The sequence below is a fragment of the Hydractinia symbiolongicarpus genome, chromosome 8, assembly GCF_029227915.1.
Source record: "Hydractinia symbiolongicarpus strain clone_291-10 chromosome 8, HSymV2.1, whole genome shotgun sequence".
Lineage (NCBI taxonomy): Eukaryota > Metazoa > Cnidaria > Hydrozoa > Anthoathecata > Hydractiniidae > Hydractinia > Hydractinia symbiolongicarpus.
The window spans coordinates 19,494,319-19,513,932 of record NC_079882.1 but is presented as its reverse complement, the minus strand read 5'-3'; the positions used below and the strand labels follow the sequence as shown (position 1 = coordinate 19,513,932).

The window sequence follows — 19,614 nt, the reverse complement described above, 5'->3', positions numbered from 1 at the left end:
CAATCATCAGAATGAATTTAAAAGTTAACAATTTATATAATAAGGTTTGTACAAGTTTAATTAAAATTTTATAATTCTCAAGGGTACAAAAAATAAATACATAAGTGTAATAAAAATATAAAACTTATACAATATGGGATTGTTGTCGAAGGAATATACTTTGCTATGGAAAGTGTTACAATAGATACTTTAAGAACGAATAATAATAAATAAACTAATAAAGTATACAACATCCTCAAGCTTGAAGAGGAAAAAAATAAATGATGAAAAAAAAGAATAATCAGTATCAACATGATCCAAAATAGAAATAAATAATAGAATTTTTAAAATACTTTAAATAAAAATAATTTTACTTCAAAACTAGCAGTCTGCATTTTCTAATTATTTAAATGATAAGTTAACACAACGTGAAGTTAGCATTCCCTTTAATGTGAAGATAAATTTTAAATTGATATTTATTGGTAAATATTCAATCTATTACTAAAAGTAAAATCAATCTTTTTGTGGACAATTATGTGAAGAAATAAATGTAAGTATCATTTTCAAATCACAAAACAAATATTTTTTCTTTTAAAGATCAAGTTTAAAAATCCCTTAAGTTTGGAATTGTGTACAATGCAATGCTTGTCATGTGGGTGAGACTGCTAAACACCTTTCCAGTCGAATTAAGGAGCATTGGATCTCCGATAAAAGTTCGCATATTTTCAAACGTCTTGAAATGTCATATTTTTGTAAAATGGTTTGTGATCAAAATTGTTTTTCTATTTAAGATGTATTATATGCAAAATTATTACATGTTGATAATGTTGAGAACTGATCAAGTTTTTTCAAAACTGCCATTGTAATTCAGCATTTAAGAAATCAATAAATAATAACTGTCATAGTTTCCACGCTTATTAAAACACTGCAACTCACGTTGGCAAAATTTTGCCAACATAACAAAACATGTTGGCAAACTCACTACTTTCATCAGTAGAGAGCGGGACTCCATCTGCGTTCCCATAACTGGGAGTATAGCATAAGGAAATATTTCTTACGCTGAAATGAGCATTCCAAGATGACTGTGTAAAACGAAAGCAATTTCCATGACGTCATAGATTTTTTAAATTTATGCTTAGGTGTAAGGTTTCCTTGTTTGTTGTATTACATTTTATTGCCTCCTTTGCAAAATTGTTAAGCCCCTTAGCTTCTTGTTGTTTGTCATTAGTGTGACTAAATTCCAGACAATTTTGCTTTTCTTTTCTAAAGCTCAAATTTAAGCTATTTTTGACATTTCCACCAGTTTAATGAGGTAACAATGCTGACTTCAGCATTTTTTAAACAAATTGATACTTCTAAGATCTAGACACCACTTGTGGTAAATTTCTATTCTGAATTTAAGTGCAAGTAATTTCAGCCTTATCCGTATTGCGCAATACTACCTTGTGATTAAATCATCTAGTATAAGATACAAAGTGTGGGGTGATCGCAAATATTGCATATGCAAGCTAGCTGTTCTGGTTGATTTTTTTAAAAATTTTACTCTAATCGTAATCGTAACTAGAAAGGTTACACACAACATGAAATTCATAAATAAGGAAAAGTTGACTACAAAATTACCATTGTCAATATATACTTTTGTGTGTTTATCTAAACTTGCTTGCTCATGACATGGTATTTCCATATTACTGTATGCTTATGTTTTTTTAGAAACTAAATATGTTTGATGTTGGAGATGAGGACTCCGATAGCAGTAGCGATGAATGTTATTTAAAAGAAGCTAGTAGATCTCGCAAAAGACGGAATACAGGACCCAAAAAACCCAAAAGTGAAACATTGACCTGGGCAGAAGCAGCAGAAATTGTAAAGAAACATTTATTAATTATAATGCTGTTTTAACACGTGTTGAACTCTAAGTCGAGTAGTAAATTGTCAATTAGGAAGAGAGTATGGAAATGAATGCAATTGTACAAGCTAGGATATCTTTAGCTCTTCTGTTGCCAATGTCCATTGCGTCACACATTTGTATCAACGTGGCAATCTGATATTACTGAGTTCCGCTGTTTTTCCCATTGAAATGATTGGCAGAGGTCTTATTATTATTTGTTTTTCTAATTATTAGTGTTATGTTGTAGGTATTATCAAATTATGACCACCCGTTACCACACAAAGAAATATTACAATTAATTGAAGATGCAAATTTAAAGTCTATGGGGTAAGAGAAAAAAGTTTCCTATAGCATTTGTTAAAATGTCTATGTCATTCAATGTGTATAAATTTTGTTTAGACGAGGAAATTCGGCACCATTGGCTGTTTTGAATTCAATGTTAAATTCACATTCACGCGGGCCTGGTGCAACATTTTACAGAGCAGCATCTGGATCAGCTTGTTTTGGACTTAACGTAAGAATATGTTCAAGTGATAAAAGTGCTTAAATAAGTTTGACGTAAATCGATGGTAGGCGTAACCATTGGTGACGAAAAAACCTTCATTAAAATTCATAAGTATAATTCTCATTTTGTTATTTTTTTCTTGCTTACATCAACCTTTACATAATTTGATGAAAAGAAATATGTCTGTAAGAGGAAAGTTGAAAAAAGATTCTCTTTTTGTTCTTCAAATTTTATTTTAAACGAAAGTTCTCATCAGTGATGAGAACTTTCCTAGGTAATAGGTAAAAGGTTGTGCGATACATGTAGTCCAACAATTTTTTGTAAAGACTTGTTTAACAATTACTAGATTGCTAGAATTGAAAAATATAAATGCATGGATATATGTATAAATAATTCTTTCAGAAATACTTTACACTTTTCTTTCACCTTTTAACTTTGTGTATACTGTCATTTTAAACTGTTTTAAAGAGTTTTAACGATGTCATTTGGTGTATTTTGCACAAAATTTTGGGAACTTTTGTGCATAGTATACAATAAAATGTAAACATGAGTAAAGGTCGATAACTCTTGCCCTCCCCATCTTGAAATTTGAAAATGATTGTGGTTTGTTTTTTCACTTTCTGTGTGCACAAGTTGAAACATTTTATTTCTCTCTCCCCAGCGAAATATATCATGGTAAATAACCATAAACTTGTATTTTTAGAGGACAAGAATAAGAGGTGTGAATTCAATTAAACCCAATCAAATAAGTCCCAATAATTCAGTGAAGAAAGTTCCTATTAGAACTAATAGTAGCCCACCTCTCAAAATGGATGCTACAAAATCCAAAACATATGCTGAATACAGTGAGTATTTGTTATGTGTATCGTAAGCAGTTGTGTTGCTATTTCAGTGTGTCTTGATAATATGCTAAGTATGTGATAGGCATGGTGGATGCATTCATTTTCCTTAAACTTTAATTGACACAGTCATTACAACGTTCATAACATTAATTTGACGTCAATACCATACGTGCATTCTGAGATCCATTGTATTGCATTTATAAATTTCAGGCCAAAAAAACTTGAAACAGGTAGTGAAGTCAGTTATTTTATCCCAACACAGGTAAATAGAGACTACATAAGACCGAAATTGGAAAAATTTGCCAAACCTGGGTAAACCATCTGTCTCTATTTCAACATTTTATATATATACATGCATTAAGAATTTTATAGGATTTTAAGGATAACAACCAGATGTCTTATTCTTGAGATGAAAAGTACTGTTAGATCCCACTGTTTTTGTTGTTGTTGTTTTTATTAGGTCCATGACATACCTGACTCTATTTGGTTTTCAAGATTAGATTCGAATTTATTTTTAATTGTGTCAGTTGAATGTTCCAAATATTTTCATTCAAGCTACTTTATTCTGTGGTATCACAATCGAACTTTTTATGTGTGCAAAAAAAGGAGGATAGTTTTTTTTCTCTTATGTCTTTCATTGATTTTAAGAATTCTTATTAGGTTGTGTAGGCTAAGAAAATACAAACATTGATGTGAGGCAAACTTTGTAAATTTGTTGTTTTCATTTTAACAGAAAGAGAAACCAGACCAAAGCAAAAACTTACACCACCCACAAAATATAGTCAATCGACACATCATTTAAAGCCTCCAGGGCAGTTACCCAAATATTCTTCATCACAGAAGCAACAACTAATTCCTCCTGGCTCAAGTCATTCAGACTCAGTAAATCGCCCATCTGGAAGTCTGGCAACCATCTCAAAAGCTACATATGACCGTTTAAAACAACAACCATTACACAGGCGGATGGGCCCGACTACTTCAGCCCTTGTTCGTCCTTCGCCACCATTTTCACGACCACCTCCTGGAGCGGCTCTAAGAGTTATGCCTCCAAAAAAGAGGGTCAAACTCGATGAGGATGACGATACTGATAGTGAGAAGAATGCTTCTAAGAAAGAAAACACAAAAGAAGCAAAACCATTTAATAGACTAAAGGTAAAAAAATAAATCTATTTTTTTGTGTGATATGGGTTTTTTGTGATGTACAGTAGTATAGGCCTGTTAGTATTTTGATGACTTTTAAAATAAATAGAAAGCATGATTTTTGGTTTTTTGAAATAGATTTTTTTATAAAAACACAATTTTAGTGTGAGGGGACGTCAAGAAGGGAATCACAAAGAAATATAGTTCGATTGCATTCACCCAGTATATTGCCTCCAATGACCAAACAGCAACAACAACAACAACGACAACAGCGCCAGCAGCAACAGCGTGTTGCAATAGATCGCAACAAGGTAAAATTAAAAAATATAAATACTACTAGCCACTAGTTTCACTTTCTCAAATGCAGTTTGTTTACATTAGATGTTTGTTGACGTAAACATAGTTTACATATTTTGTTTTTCTTTTGATTTAGTTTCAGATTTAAAATAATGTAACATGTTGTTCATCTAAGATGGTTGTCTTGTTTGTTTATGCACACGGAAATTGGTTCAAGTGGTAATAAAATTTCTATTCTTTCGTAGCAGAAAATAAAACAAACACAGTCATCACCACGTCCAAATATTCATCGTTCAGCCACGCGGGCAGTGCTGCAAGTAAAGCCTCGACCAAATATGACCTTTAAGAAAAGTTTATCCTTGCCAAATATTACCAGTGTAAACCAGGACCAGGACAACTTAAAACAAAGCTTTCTTGGTGTGAAGGTATTTTTGTTTCACAAAAATCGTTTTTAACTATTTCTTTGTGTTTGTGTGAATTCATTTATTTCTTATTTATTTATTTTTATTTTTATTTACATGTTTGCTTGTTTGTCTGTTTATTAATTATTTATTTATTAACAAATCACAAAAATAACAACTTTAAAAGAGCGCAAAAAATAAGTCTTCTCTTAAAGGGAATACTTTTCTAGCAAAAATAATAGAAATTACAGGTCCTGTATACGATGATTATCAGTTTATCAAAACCCTAAAATTTTTACTTTTACTTTTCTACGCAGGGGATTAATGTGGCATTTAACACAAACAAAAGACTTAGGTGGCAGAAATTAATGTAGAAATAAACAGTTTCGTTAATTTGATAAATTTAATAATGTTAATAAAGTTATGTTTTTTATCTTAGTTTAAAAGATTAAAAAAGGCTAACCTAGGTAAGTGTTGTATGAGTATTGTAAGCAAAAAAGTTAAACATGACAGATTGTTGTCTGCCATGTGTAACTTTTTTTTTAAAGTTACCACTCAATCAGAGAAAGTTGGAAGCTTTGAAAAAAATTCCTAAGTTTTTGTATTAGATTTTTGATTTTGCTCATGCAAGCATTTCCAATTTGTCAGTGACTATATCCAAGGAAATTACATTTTTGTAAAAATAGAAAAACTTGATGTTTTATAAATGACAATAAAATAATTTCAAATAATATTCTTGCTTAGCTGACCAAATAAAGAGAAGTAAGGAAGGAAAATTGGACTTGATGTCGCCTGACTCTATACTTACGTCAGTGCACGTTAAGGTAAGGTTTTGATACCTTAACTATTATCATATTTGCTGCGTATTTTTTTATTCAATGTTGATACTCAAAATATTGTCCCTTTTTTGGTAAATATTATTTAAGTAAAGTCACCTTGATTGATTTTGTTTTGTTTTGTTTCGTTCTGTTTTGTCTTTGATTTTGATTCATTAATCCTGGAACCTAATAATTGCAGCCATTTTTACCTTTTTGAATAGATTTTGGAAAATTAACAGAAAGCTTTGTAAATTCTGGATGTTTAAAGCAAGAATTGCTAAAAAAAAAGACAAGGCAATAATACAATAACGTATTCAAGCTTTTTTTGATCTGCAGAATTCAGGGAAAATAATACTTTTCTTGAACTGATGTATAAACAATTTTACAGGATCTGCTTAACCAAGCTACCTTCAAGTCTCTACCACATGCTTACCAGTACCAACTCCTCATGTTGTTACCAGAGTGTGATCGGAAGGTTGGTGACGACGGTGCTCTGAGGTAAGAAAACAATGTTCAGTTTTTAGGTGGACAAATGAACTACTTAGCAGAATTTTTTTACACCTCTCGGAGAATTAATGTCCATGTTTTTTAAATCATTTTAAAAATCATTTTTTAAATCATTTTTAAAATTTCCTCATTAGGAAATATCAGAGAATCTCAGTAGTATTATGGGACGTGGGATAGCCTTTTTTTGGATTATTCTGGTATATTTTCTACCAATATACTGACGAAAGGTTTTCTCTGACTCGCACGAGTTTATGGATGGCCAAAAAATTGAAATCAGAATTTTTAGTATACAGAAATTAGGGCAATTTAGAAGCAATTTTGTTGTTGCATTTTCCGTTGCTAGATAATCAGTGATTTGATGATATTAACTGAGAATATAAATATACTATAGCTATACTTTAAAAAGACCATGTTTCTTTTTTTTAGGTTATCATCTCATGCATTAAATAATGCTTTTTTCAATCGCTCATGTCAGGAATTTAAAGACAAATTAATGGATGGTAAGCAGTATTAAACAATGAATTTTTATTCTAAATGGTGACATGTCATTAACAATTGACCCAATCAAATGTTATATTTCTTACATTCTCACGAGATCTAATTATTAATAAGAATCTGGCGTAGATATATTTTAATCTCTATTGTAATTTTCTTTTCTCTTAAAATTTAAGGCGAATTCAACTCGGATATCATTCAAAGAGCGAAAAACGAAGTAAATTTGCATGCCAGGCTGGATCCTTGGAAGGTAATTTTTAACTGCGCCTAGAGTGTTTTAGAGTGAGTGAGAATTCTCTAGAGTTCACAAATAAAATGCAATAAATACGTAGAATCCGAAATGCGAATAAGTAGAATCCGAAATGTGAATATTAAGAATCCAAAATGTGAATAAGTAGAATCCGAAATGTGAATAAGTAGAATTCGGAAAATATTTTCATAGAATCCTAAATCTGGATACGTAGAACCCGAAATGTGAATACCTAGAAGGTGACTACTCTAGCTAGGTGTAATCTAGACTTACAATGCTAGTTTTTTTTCCCTTTCGTTTTTCTCCTTTTTTTCTTGACTTTCTTTTTTGTGCATTTTTAAAAGCGATTCGCGCTGATTTTTTGTTCTATTAAAATTGCTCGAATTTGTCGCGTTAGTTCTTGCCAGTTGAAAATGATTATAATGCATATAACTATGTTTTTTTTACACTAGGCCAAGTTCTTCGAACCTGCATACGGAAAATCGTAAGTTTTTCTCTCTCTGTCTTTCATTGCCGTTGTATTGTTAATTGTCCCAGATGCAAGAAATTATTTAAAAGAGATGGATTGAAACTGTCCATTGAAATACAAGCCTTATTTATACCGCAGATTTTCTAAACTAGCTAAAGTCGACAGGAACTAATTCAACAAAACTAATCTAGATAAATTTTACGTACGTTGGCGCGTGGCCTAGTGGTTAAATGGAGTTTGCTTCATAATTACAAGGTCTGTGGTTCGCTCCATAGCGCGAGCATGTTAAGGAAGTGTCTTTATAACAACTACGGGTCAACACATCCATGTGAGGGAAATTGGGTAGGCAATGCCGGTGTATAACTAATGTATACATTCAGAACACAGGACCCACATTGATAACAGTGTTTCCAACACTGAAGTGGCTATCCTGTATTAGTATTCGGAATAACAATAATAATAATAGTATCGTCAAACAAGGGCAAATGGTATTAACCTAGAATCTAACAATTTAACTGCAAATTTTGCGATTTATAAAGAAGTGCTTGATATTTTTTTAGTTCTCTTGATAATGACGACGACGAGAAACCACATCCTAAGTTGCAACCTGTCGAGTCGTCATGGTCGGCGTTTTTAAAATTTGCTGAAAATTCTACAAACGACTTCGAAGAAGCACTTGCTAAAATTCAGGTAATTTCACGGTTGATAACTATTTTTTGTTGGCCCTTACTTTTAAAAATTCAGTTAGGTTTGGGTTTTTTAAATTTTTAGTTTTTTGCCTGTGTGTGTTTTTTTTTAAGAACACGTGTATTTTTTGAATTTTTTGAGCGTAACATCGATAAGGAATACTTCATAAAGACAACTCTTTTGACGGGTACCCTGAATAGAGTCTTAAAAAGAGTGCTTTACATATGTATACATCATGTTTATAGGCCGATGTACAGAAGCAAGCAGACAAAGAAGCCCGGGAAAAGGCTGAGGTAGAAAAAAGAAGAACAGAAACATTATCGGCGCGCTTATCGATTAATTCGAAAAAAAATACATCAGGAAGTTTAAACTTGAAGGGCTCTGTGCGTTCACCTATCACGCTAAAGTCGAAAGGCGCAAGAGCTGAACTCGCCAATAAGGAAAAAAGCAAACGCGCATTGAAGAAAGCGCAACAATTGCAACGAAAAAAAGCCCTCGATAAACAATTGAAAGATGCCAAGGCCAAAATCGTTCAAGACGCTCGCTCCAGTGCGAGAAAAGAAGATGAAGATTCATCTCATTCGACTAGTGAGATGCAAGAAAACATTGTAAATACGAAAGAATTAGTCGTTATCGAACCTCTTCCGCAGACATCTATTGCGCTGCTCAACAAATCAGCTATTTCTACTGTTTCAAATTCTACGACGAATGCTATTACAACTGAAACCACGTCTAAAAAGGAGGACGAAAAAACGGAGGACAAAGTACTAAACTTGAGCGATAGTTCGACATTAAAAAAGCTAATAGAGACAAGCGAGACGTTAAAACGGACTAAAAAACTGACACCAAAAAGAAAGGTAAATGCGAATAAGACATTAGCAAGTAGAATTGTCTACGGGCCGTCATCATTTAACACGAGTGTCGAAGGAGTGTGCCCGTGTAATTTGAAAGCGATGGTGGTGTGTAAACAATGCGGCTCTTTCTGGCATGGCGATTGTGTAAACGGTGATAAGATGTGCTTGCTTTGCACGTCTTGATTATATTTTAAACTCACATCTGTGAAAACAAACGACACTGGTAGTCGACGTGATAACATCAGTTTTTCCTCATCGTGTTTTTTTAGTACCGAAAAAGTAAGAATTCTAAATCGTTTTATTTCCCCGAGCGCACATCGCTCATTCATGAGCTTTTTTACCGTGTTATCGACTTCTGTGTAAGTAGCTTACGCAGTCCATTTCAAGGCTCCTAACACGTAACAATCGCCTTTAGTATTCGCCAATATACTGTACAAGAAACATTGCCGAAAATGATTTCCCATAAAACGGTGCGTATTGTGTTTTTTAAAGCTGTCTGTCTCCATTAGTGTAAAATAATTTTCACGAAATCTTAAATTGTGTGAAAGGTAGTAGAAATTATTTCAAGTGGTGTCTTTTTTAGTTTTTAAAGATAAATTCTATTTATACATCTGTGTTCGTTTTTGTTTTTGCGGTATTGCATAAGTAGTCTGAAGGAAGCAAAAGCAATAAATTTTGGTGACTGCCTTTTTTGTGTTTTTTTGTGTTTTTCTGCAAGAAGCTTCCCTCTTGCAGAAAAATGTTACTAGTAAAGTTGCTTAAGTTGTCTCTCTAACAAAGACTATCAGGTAATCCACATAAGTCATATATATAAAAAGCCTGATCGGGAAAGGTCTTTTTTTTAAATTTCCACCGCCAATTTATGTCTAAACGTTTTTTAACAGGTAAATTACGTACGATTTTAAGTCCGGGACACTGACAGTGGTTTTTGTTCATGCATACTCATTGACGTAGCCATTCTCTTAAGTTGTAAGCAAAAATTTGGGGATAAAATAACTAATATTGAAATTCATACAGATTTTTTCGGAAGCACAAGATACAAAATATCGCATATATTACTTCTTTGTAAGTATATTTCTCTATTTTAAAAAATGTTTCACCAATCTTAAGCGACTATTTTTTTATATACGTTTATTTGATTTCTGTGCTATATTTTTTATTTTTTTTACTTACAGTATATGAACGAGTGTGCATGCTCTTTGTTCTCAACGAAAAATCGAATAAACCCATTAATCGCCTAAAATTGACGAAACATTTTTTAAAATTTTCGATTTTGCATTACAAACAAACACGCGCACTCATTTCGGTGGAGAAACAACTTCGTCTCTAGGACTATTAGCTTATCAACGGCGCTGCGCTTTTTAATAGATAAAGGATGTTAGGGTCGAACTTCGATAGAACATATCAACAATCGATACAATAGTATTAAAGGAAATACTTTAAGAAAAGAAATATTCACTTAGAATTAGCGAAACTGTAATTCAAAATGAGAACGATATAGCTAAAAAAATCAAGTACTTTTGAATCTTTTGTTTCTAAAAAATCTATAAATTTCAATAACAGCCATTACCCAATATGGTCCAGTTTACCTTCTTTTAATGTGCACGCTACAAAAATCCGCAAACTTCTGTAAACATAGTCTTCGATTTTCATGGAATTTCAAACCTGAAACAAAAGCATTTTTATTATAAAAAATGTGTGCATTACTTGTTATATTTTAAAGATATTCCAAAATTTGTTAAAAATTATTTAGTTGTGTTAATTTTACGAAACGTTCATCGTCTGTATATCATTTCTCTGTTTTTGAAAGTTTCTTGAATTTTGAGTATTCTAGCACTGAGTTTTTTGTTAACCGTTTTTAAATAAACGTGTAGCATAAAAAATTTTATGCATGCTCTATAATATAATCTTCATGAAATTGGAAGTCCGATCTGTTAAAAGCCCTGGGGACGAGGTTGTCCCCAACAATGTATGTCACATAAAATAAAAAAGGCTGTTCATTATCATTTGTTAGAGAATTCTACAAGCACTCTCCGCCAGTCACAAGATTTAAATGGAGACTGGTAACATCGCCTACACGTCAGAAGAGCGGGGAAATCGAGAATGACGTCACAACAGGCTGAAAAAGCGAGGCAAAGCTTCCATTGTTTGGGAGCCAAAAGAACACGAGGTCGTCTACAATAACAACCAAAACAAAGTTTTTAAAGTTTGTTTTGGCTGAAAAGAAAAACAGATCACTATCAAAATATTTTTATAGAACCTTTGAAAACAACTTGTAATGAGTTCTATGTTTACTGTTTCAGGGTTTGCCAACTTAATAAGCTATTTTTAAAGAGGCGATGATGCTGATAATGAGATATCACCTGAAAGGATAAACAATCAAATTAATGTTGATTAGCTTTTTATAAAGGTTTTTAATGTCTGGCGTAAGTAGAACATAATTACTTTATAGGCTAATTTATTTGGACAATCAATTTCTGAAAAATACATAACATGTTATTAAACTGCTAGCCATATAAACAGAAATAACAGCCTTCTAAGTTAGGTAGTTATTATAGTTCACATTGCTCCTAGGTAGCTACAGGTTAGAAGCATGAATTTGTGACTATGTTTTCTTTTCTTTAGGTATATTTATATAGCTAATCAAAATAATTGGGTGTATAGCAAGCAGGCATACTTCAAAATCTTCAATAATAGGCATGTTAATTTCCCACTTCGTGATTTATGCAACTTTTATATCAACAGTTTATCCAGGTGAATTTGGTACAGGACTTACAGCCCAGCATTTGGTGAGTTTTAACATGGTAATTTATCAGTATAGCATTTCTCTGATCGTGTGAGACTCACCTGATTGGTTAAAAGTCACCTGATCAGGTGAGTTACACTGAAGTTAAGTAAACCACTCATTTAATGGCAAAGTAATTAATGTTTTGAGGGATGTAGCCCCTAGATATAACTCCCTGAATCATTTTTTATTTCATCTAATGTCAAACGAATATTAAACACAAAAATAAGTTCTGCAAAAATTAATTCACAATGTTTAATACACCATTAATTAATCCTTTTTAAGGTAAAACCCTGGACATAATATTCTCTCAGTGGAAATGTCAAATAATCACTTTCAGTTCAGGGATAGACATTTCATAGTCAAACACACAAGAAGAAGCTTATTTCAGCAAGAACTGCACATCTATTTTAAAAATCAACAAATTAGCAATTAATTTTTTTCTTAAAAATTCAGCCCTAATGTTTTTTTGCATAAAATACTAAAATATTACATGATATTTGCTGATTAAAAGAGTTTGAACTTTGCTAAGTTTCACAAAGAACACTCCACAAATGCTTGTTTTCAGGATGGGCATGAAGTCCCATACGGTATGAAATAACAGATTTTTATATGTTGCAATAAACGTTGAAGTGGCATTTTATATTTGAACATGTAACCACACTCTTACTTTATATTTTTCGTTCGAACTTTCATGTTGCCTAATTATTTAGTGTAACTTTAAGTAATTAAGTTTCAATAATTATAATGCGTGTTTAAACTTTTAAGCGTTATTGTTACATATGTGAAAGCACATGTAGCATTCTCGCCTGCTATTCAACATAAAAAATATCCGCATTTAATTTGAATGGATGCTTGATTAAAGTCTGATCATTTTTTGCACTTTTTTTAAAATTATTTCTGATATTTCTTTCTTTTCATATTTATGAAAATTGTATACATTTGTATTTCTTCTTTATGTAGTTTTATCTATATACATTAGTACTTAACTGTATAGTGAAAAGGTTTCTAGGAAAAAACCAAAACAAGTACGGTCTTTCATGGATAAAATTTACATTGATTATGAAAAGATCAATATGCAATGTGTGATTTTATGGAAAAGCTAAAGCCAAATGACTAAGCTTTCTGCACATTTAGAACATAAACTTTACATTATATACTTCTAACTTTCATTAGTTGTTGAAATATTTTATGATTTTTTATGTATAACTGAACTACTAATGAGTTTCATAGACATTACATATATATATATATATATATATATATATATATATATATATATATATATATATATATATATATATATATATATATATATTGGTTTTTTGCATAAATAAAGCATCTCTCGTCTACCACTAATACACCACCACTTTTTAATATTTGTGGCTTGATTATCTGCCTCTCCGAGGTCAGATCCGCTTATATTAAAAAGCTATGCCTTACATTATGTTTCAATATTGTTCGTCTGACTAGTCATCACAAGTAGAAATGATAAGAAACAAAATTTTGCTGCCTAAACAGTCCTGGTCATATGAATTTTAGCAGACGAGTGATACTTTACTCGCCTCGATTGTTGTAGGTGCGTGATGAATTTCACGCGTTTCGCCTTAATTGAGGAGAGTGACTATTCAGTTTTCATAATTTGAGGTGCGTGATAACGCATATGAAAAGTGTGGTTGTCTGGTAGAGACTGAGTAATTGAATGTATTTGCATCTTTATTAAAGGACCGTCTCAAAATTTCCGTACGTAATTCGTATCAAAACTTCGTATCAATCACCCCTTAAAATTAGCGTCTGCATTCGGCACTGCCAGCGTAATTACCGACGTAAAATACGAAGATACCGTAGTTGCGTTAACAAAAACGGTTGGCGTTATTATGAAGAACGTAGGGTATAGAGAACATTTAAATCGTCCCTTTTCCTTCATGCCGACACTCTTATGCTCGGCTGGTGCATTACATTGAGACTTCAACGAAAGATGGAAGACCATTTGGAACCTTGCCACAAGTCAGTCCGACCTTCATTGTCACAGAGAATACTGCGAGAAGAGTGCGCACCCATGCAAGTTAAATATAACCAGAACATGAGAGAGGTTAGGTGTCCTGTACCTTAATACAGCTTTCGGCAATGATCTTGTGATGTAATACCAAAGAAATAACATGTTGAATAAAGTTTAAAAATCTTTTAAAAATTTTTAAAGGGGAAAGAGAAATCAAATATGTATAGTAATAATAATCAAAAAAATTGTATATCGTATTAAAAAGAAGTCCAGAAGTACTGTCTCCCACACGATACAGCAGGCAATAAGTCAGCCCTGCCCTCGTGAGAAGAGATGTTCTGTGAAGACTCTAACAATTGAGTCTCCTGTACAGTTTTGTGTCATGTTAAGCTGTGCCAGTGACAAGTATTTTCGAAGCATGCCACCGGCGACTTCTGCGATATACAACCTAATGATGCCCTAACCTAATGAATTCATCTTGAAACATAACACGCATGTTTTTCATTCAAATTCCGAACTTTAAGTCATTTTTTTCTTTGATTATTAGTATAGTAAATAATTACTTTACACAAAAGACATTTCAGGTGCGCATTATTGAAAGTGTTTTTAGTGCGTGATTGAAGATGCTGCTCCATTGTTGAAGGAGTGTGCGTAGGTGCGGAGGCGCGATCTCGCACCTCAAAAGACGAGGACTGCTAAACTAAACACTCAAGCTTAGCCTCGCAGTATAATTTAATAATAAACCTGACTCTAACCTTAAATTAATGACACACAGTTCCTAGAAACCTTGTTCCTGTTTTTGTGTTGTGAAAGCCTGGTCTTCCAGTTTTTGGAACATGCGCATTTTAGGTTAGTGTTGCCTAAGAGATGTATCATTTATAACTACTTGTGTCTTTGTTTAGAAATTTTTGCAAGACAAAGGTTATCTGAAACCACCTGATCCTTATGCTGGTACCTTGAAAACCCAAGAAGAAATAAAGGACTCATTAATTCGTTTTCAATCCTTTGCTGGAATTCCTGTTACAGGTTGGTGGATTAATTTTTTTACTTTCTTTTACTTTGTTAACAAAGGATTGGGAGTTTGTCTAATTGGTGTGCACATTCTATACATTGCAGTCATGATATTATTAAAACAGTAAAAAAATCCAATTTATGCTGTGCATTAAATACACTGTTTTTTTCAATAATTAAGAACTCAACTGAAAAAGTTTACTGGAATAATATGTGTTTCCTAACATTTGTGTATTTGTTTCTTGACATTTGATCACTAAAACATGTATAGGCAAAATCGATTCTGTGACTCTCAAAAAGTTTAACCAAGCACGATGTGGCATGTCGGATCTATCACTGCACTCTAAAAAACGAAGAAAAAAACGATATGTTTTGCAGGGTGGAAAATGGCCTAAAAAGGTGATTATTAGTATTTATATATACATTTCTTGTAAATAGACATTGAGTCTGATGTTTTACTGTTTACATCAGTAAAAGCATATGACTTCATCAAACTGTTGTTTGTTTATAGGAAATAACATATCGAATTGAGAACTATTCACCAGACCTCTCAAAAAAGCACATTCGTCAGACTATACGAAGGGCGCTTTCTCGTTGGGAAGCTGCTTCTCAGTTGCGCTTTTATGAGAGACATGAAGGAAAGGCTGATATAATGATAAAATTTGAAAGAAAAGACCACAACGATCCATATCCATTTGATGGACCTGGAGGAACATTGGCACACGCTTTCTACCCTGGTTTACATCGTAAGTATTCATTTGTCATTGAAAATCTTCGAAGCTTGCTAAATTAACCTTAAAGAACCTAGGAATACATGAAAGAATTGATAATACTCACTGAGCACTATGGTAGGCTATAATTAAAGATATGTGGAAACAGAAATCACGCAGGGATCAATTACAATTTTTCTATGACTTCACTGAAATCCTATCGATTTATATCAATTAATTTGCCCCTTTAGCCAAGCTCTGGATTTTTATGAATTTCCATCCTCTGCAATTATGTAAATGAAACATTAAATTTAGTTTTATGACTCATTTACCCCTTTGTGTGGAAGTATTTTCTTGATTCTGTGCAGACTTAGCTGGAGATACGCATTTTGACGAAGACGAGTTATTCACGTTAAAAAGCACAAAAGGGAAGAATTTCTATTGGGTTTCTCTTCATGAATTCGGTCATGCCATTGGGCTGAAACACAACAACATCAGAGGTACTGTCATGTATCCGTGGTATGAACGTTACACTGGTGAAAAAGTCGATCTGAGTGACGACGACAAGAGAGGAGTACAGGCTTTGTATGGTATGTATGTATGTATTTTTATGCAGCATTTATATTCTTCCTTTTCCTCTGGTAAAAATTTTCTTATTCTAAAATTAAAATACAAAAATACACTGTTAAACAAAAACGATAAAAAATGTGTTAGCAGTAAATTCTGGCTAACAGTGTACAATTCGATTATCTTATTCCTATAAGTTAATTGCGAATAAAATGCACTTTATGGAAAATTACCCGCTTAAAAATAAACGCAAACTTAGGAGAAAATTAGCAGAATTCATTAATTTATATAACAAACTTTCAAAATCTTGGCCAACTAGTCTACATCATCAGTTTTAATTTTACTTTCCCTTTTTTTAGTTAATGTTGGAACATTGCAATAGTGTTTCAATTTCTTTATTTTATATTGGATAGTTTTTCTGTTTGGGAAAAGCTATATCCAACTCCATACAATATTTAGTTGTATTTCCCGAAATTAATTGCAGCTTTTGATCCAATTAAGAACCGCTATTTTTATTAGAGGGTGTACACAAACACGGAACAACAATTTATGGTATAATAAAAAAGTAATAATCACTACACTTTACGACTTTTCGGCTGTTCGACGGCCATTTTAAAGTAAACAAGTCGTAGTACAATATGTTTTAATTATACAATAACATGGTACGATCGTATTGTATTGTATATTTAAAAATGTATTAGGACTTGTATACTTTAAAATGGCCGTCGAACGGCCTAAATGTCGCAAAGTATATTGATTATTACTTTCTTTTTTTTTACAACGCCACACAATAATTTTTCCAAATTATGGTGTAGAGGGTTTTATTTCTTAGGTTCCCCACATGGCGAAAGAGACACAACTGAGCGCACTGACAGCGTTAAACCAAAAGTGCGATGTGTGGAAAGAGTAAAAGCAATATTTGCTGGAGAAAACTCAGAAAGCATCATCATAAATGACGACAAAGTTTACGTGTACGACAAAGACTTGCGGTATAAGAAAGGTCCTTTTCCGTTGTCGCAATATTTCAGCGGACTGACTAGTGTGGACACGGCGTATAAGTTGCAGAACGGACGCACGGTCTTCCTGCATGGATCAAGGTAAGCTTTCGTAAAATACCGTCCAATTAAAATCGTGTGCAAGTTTCCATCCAAGAATAAGAATGATGGAGAATCACAATTTTTGTTTTCTTTATACGAAAAAAACTTTCAAAAAAAAAATTTTCAACACAAATTTGGAAACATAGCATATGCCCAGAAACTGTATTATTTTTTTAATTTAGTTATTGGGAATTTCGCGATCGCACACTTGTTCACGGACCAGATCATGTATCGCGTATTGGACTTAACAGACATACGCACAACTTAGACTCTGCTGTTCGAATGTTTGGCAAAGTCTACTTATTTAAAGGTAGGTGCTCCTTCTTTCATGGTTGATTATTTCTGATGCATTTATCTTTGCTGCACTCTAAATTATAACTATAGAAAATTAGAGACATTAAAGATTATGCAACAAAATTATGCTTCACTTCTTTGCTTTTGCAGGAAGACGTTACTGGCGCCTCGACCCAAGCCGTAACCGCATCGACGCAGGTTATCCGAAACAGATATCTGAAGGTTGGAAAGGTGTACCAAACCACGTTGACAGCGTGTATCAGTGGAATGGGCGTATCTTCTTTTTCAAAGGTATGAATGATGTTTGATTTCTTTTTTATCTTTTTCTTCTCTGGCTAGAGTACATCGTGTCGGAGAAGCACATCATTTTAGAGAGAGGTTGTAAAATAAACTCCTAAAATTCCGTTCACTTTTTTTTTTTACTACTAGTTATATACCTGGGAAAAAATTCAAGGGTTCGTCTGCCGTACATATTGTGGTCCTCAAATTATTCCCTGTTGAACATATCACTGTTTCGTGACCTTTAGCACAGAGTAACAATCTGAGTATTATTTTGAATAGAATGCAGATATTAACCCTATTTCGCCACCTCCATCGGTTTATTTTCAGCAACGTTGCTTCTATATATGGTATAGGCTAGACATTTTATGTCTATGCTTTTTCCTATAACGAGACGATTTTTAAAGTTTTGTCCCTGTTACGAAAACAAACAGGTTTCCCCGTCAGCATAATGTATTGCTCTGCTGGGGAAACAAAGTTGCGTGCAGTCATTTTCAACAGAATGAATAGAAGTATTAGAAATATTACCGAGAAAGACAATTTTTAATGCTTTTGACGTAACCAACGGATCATCCAAAACTTCTTAAAGATAAAGCAATGTCTAAATACGCGTTTCTTATTAAAAAGCGGGTACTGCGGCCATATTAAATCAAAATCCGAATTTACATTTTGGTTTTCTTTAATTTTGTTTGCCTGCATTTCTTTTTTAGGGTCAACATACTATCGTTTAAATAAACGAAGATTTGAAGTACATCAGAAGTACCCACTTCCAATTTTGAATAACTTGCTAATGTGTGGGAATCCGAAAATGGCGCAAATTCAATCGGGTTTCCACAAGACGTCGGCATCGAAGAGAATGTTGTCTAAAGAGATAACTACATTTGTGTTTCTCTGGATTTGTTCAGCCATCACTTTTTTTTAGGTTTTATATTTATTTTTTATTGTGTACATTTTAAATGTATATAAAATTTTTAAGAATTTATAGAGGATTTTTTTTAAAGTTCTGTTCCAAATTTATAGTTAGAAAATCTCATTGCAAATAAACAACACGTGACAATACTGCTTTCTTTGCAAGTTTCTCTTTTGTTTTGGTTTTCTGTTCAGATTTCTAGACACGATCTTGCATTTTTTCTAATGGCTAAAATTGTGTAGTATTACATTGCATTTCATTTTTATACAAATGTTATTTATGCCATGTTAAATTCATTCAGTATTTTATGTAAATATTCTAACAGCTCAGAGAAAACAATGCGTTTTACGTCTACAGTGTGTGAATACTATCCCTAGAAGTTTAAAGTCTCAGGAATAACGATTTATATGCAAAAAAAAGGAAAGAAGGAAAGGAATGAGGAAAGGTAATAGGGAATGTTCGAAAAATTAAAGTTGTTTTATTGAAGTTTGGACCCACCGAACTTGGTTTTAATACGGCTGCATATCTGCGCGACAATTTGCCGCTTATTCAGGATTATTATAAAAAAAATGTTTTTGTCTTTTTATGAAATCGTGGGCAGGTCACAGAAAAAAATTTAAAATTGTTGTTCAACTTTAACCCTTTTTTTCTACTTTTTATTTCACGAAGATGCTTAAATAAACTTTCTCATTGAATGTTAATGTTTCCAATCTCATTAATTAAACCACCAATAAATAGTCAACACAAACAGTTTTTTTTTATTTCCGCCACGCGAGGCAGAATCTTTTAAAAATCTTTTAAAAATCAGAATCTTTTTTTGCAAATGTCAG

At 32.7% G+C, this 19,614-nt stretch overlaps 2 protein-coding genes across 4 annotated transcripts; both read left to right on the top strand.

Annotated features, from left to right (window-relative positions):
- The first annotated feature begins 1,665 nt into the window (after positions 1-1,665).
- On the top strand, positions 1,666-9,740 carry LOC130655716 (polycomb group protein ASXL1-like). Of its 2 annotated transcripts, none has more exons than XM_057458497.1 (15): positions 1,666-1,842; positions 2,115-2,194; positions 2,267-2,381; positions 3,076-3,217; positions 3,948-4,366; positions 4,519-4,665; positions 4,900-5,076; positions 5,492-5,519; positions 5,797-5,876; positions 6,259-6,368; positions 6,804-6,877; positions 7,049-7,122; positions 7,575-7,606; positions 8,152-8,281; positions 8,524-9,740. In XM_057458497.1, exons 1-15 carry the CDS (start codon positions 1,699-1,701, stop codon positions 9,313-9,315), a joined length of 2,544 nt encoding a protein of 847 aa, XP_057314480.1. In that variant the 5' UTR covers positions 1,666-1,698; the 3' UTR covers positions 9,316-9,740. The 2 variants fall into 2 exon arrangements, with proteins under 2 accessions (XP_057314480.1, XP_057314479.1); XM_057458496.1 differs by having other exon boundaries at positions 4,897-5,076.
- A 1,671-nt stretch (positions 9,741-11,411) lies between these two features.
- Positions 11,412-19,406, top strand: LOC130655719 (matrix metalloproteinase-14-like). Of its 2 annotated transcripts, none has more exons than XM_057458500.1 (10): positions 11,412-11,558; positions 11,758-11,921; positions 14,819-14,942; positions 15,199-15,326; positions 15,439-15,673; positions 16,006-16,227; positions 17,037-17,301; positions 17,484-17,611; positions 17,746-17,886; positions 18,585-19,406. In XM_057458500.1, exons 2-10 carry the CDS (start codon positions 11,832-11,834, stop codon positions 18,794-18,796), a joined length of 1,545 nt encoding a protein of 514 aa, XP_057314483.1. In that variant the 5' UTR covers positions 11,412-11,558; positions 11,758-11,831; the 3' UTR covers positions 18,797-19,406. The 2 variants fall into 2 exon arrangements, with proteins under 2 accessions (XP_057314483.1, XP_057314484.1); XM_057458501.1 differs by lacking the exon at positions 11,412-11,558 and adding an exon at positions 11,580-11,677.
- Positions 19,407-19,614: the final 208 nt, after the last annotated feature.

Coding starts and splice junctions, on each gene's coding strand:
- LOC130655716 (XM_057458496.1), top strand. CDS start 1,699: ATGTTTGATGTTGGAGATGAGGACTCCGATAGCAGTAGCGATGAATGT. Junction 2,195..2,266: donor GCAAATTTAAAGTCTATGGG/GTAAGAGAAAAA, acceptor AATTTTGTTTAG/ACGAGGAAATTCGGCACCAT. Junction 4,367..4,518: donor AACCATTTAATAGACTAAAG/GTAAAAAAATAA, acceptor ACACAATTTTAG/TGTGAGGGGACGTCAAGAAG.
- LOC130655719 (XM_057458500.1), top strand. CDS start 11,832: ATGTTAATTTCCCACTTCGTGATTTATGCAACTTTTATATCAACAGTT. Junction 17,612..17,745: donor CAAAGTCTACTTATTTAAAG/GTAGGTGCTCCT, acceptor TTGCTTTTGCAG/GAAGACGTTACTGGCGCCTC. Junction 17,887..18,584: donor GCGTATCTTCTTTTTCAAAG/GTATGAATGATG, acceptor TTTCTTTTTTAG/GGTCAACATACTATCGTTTA.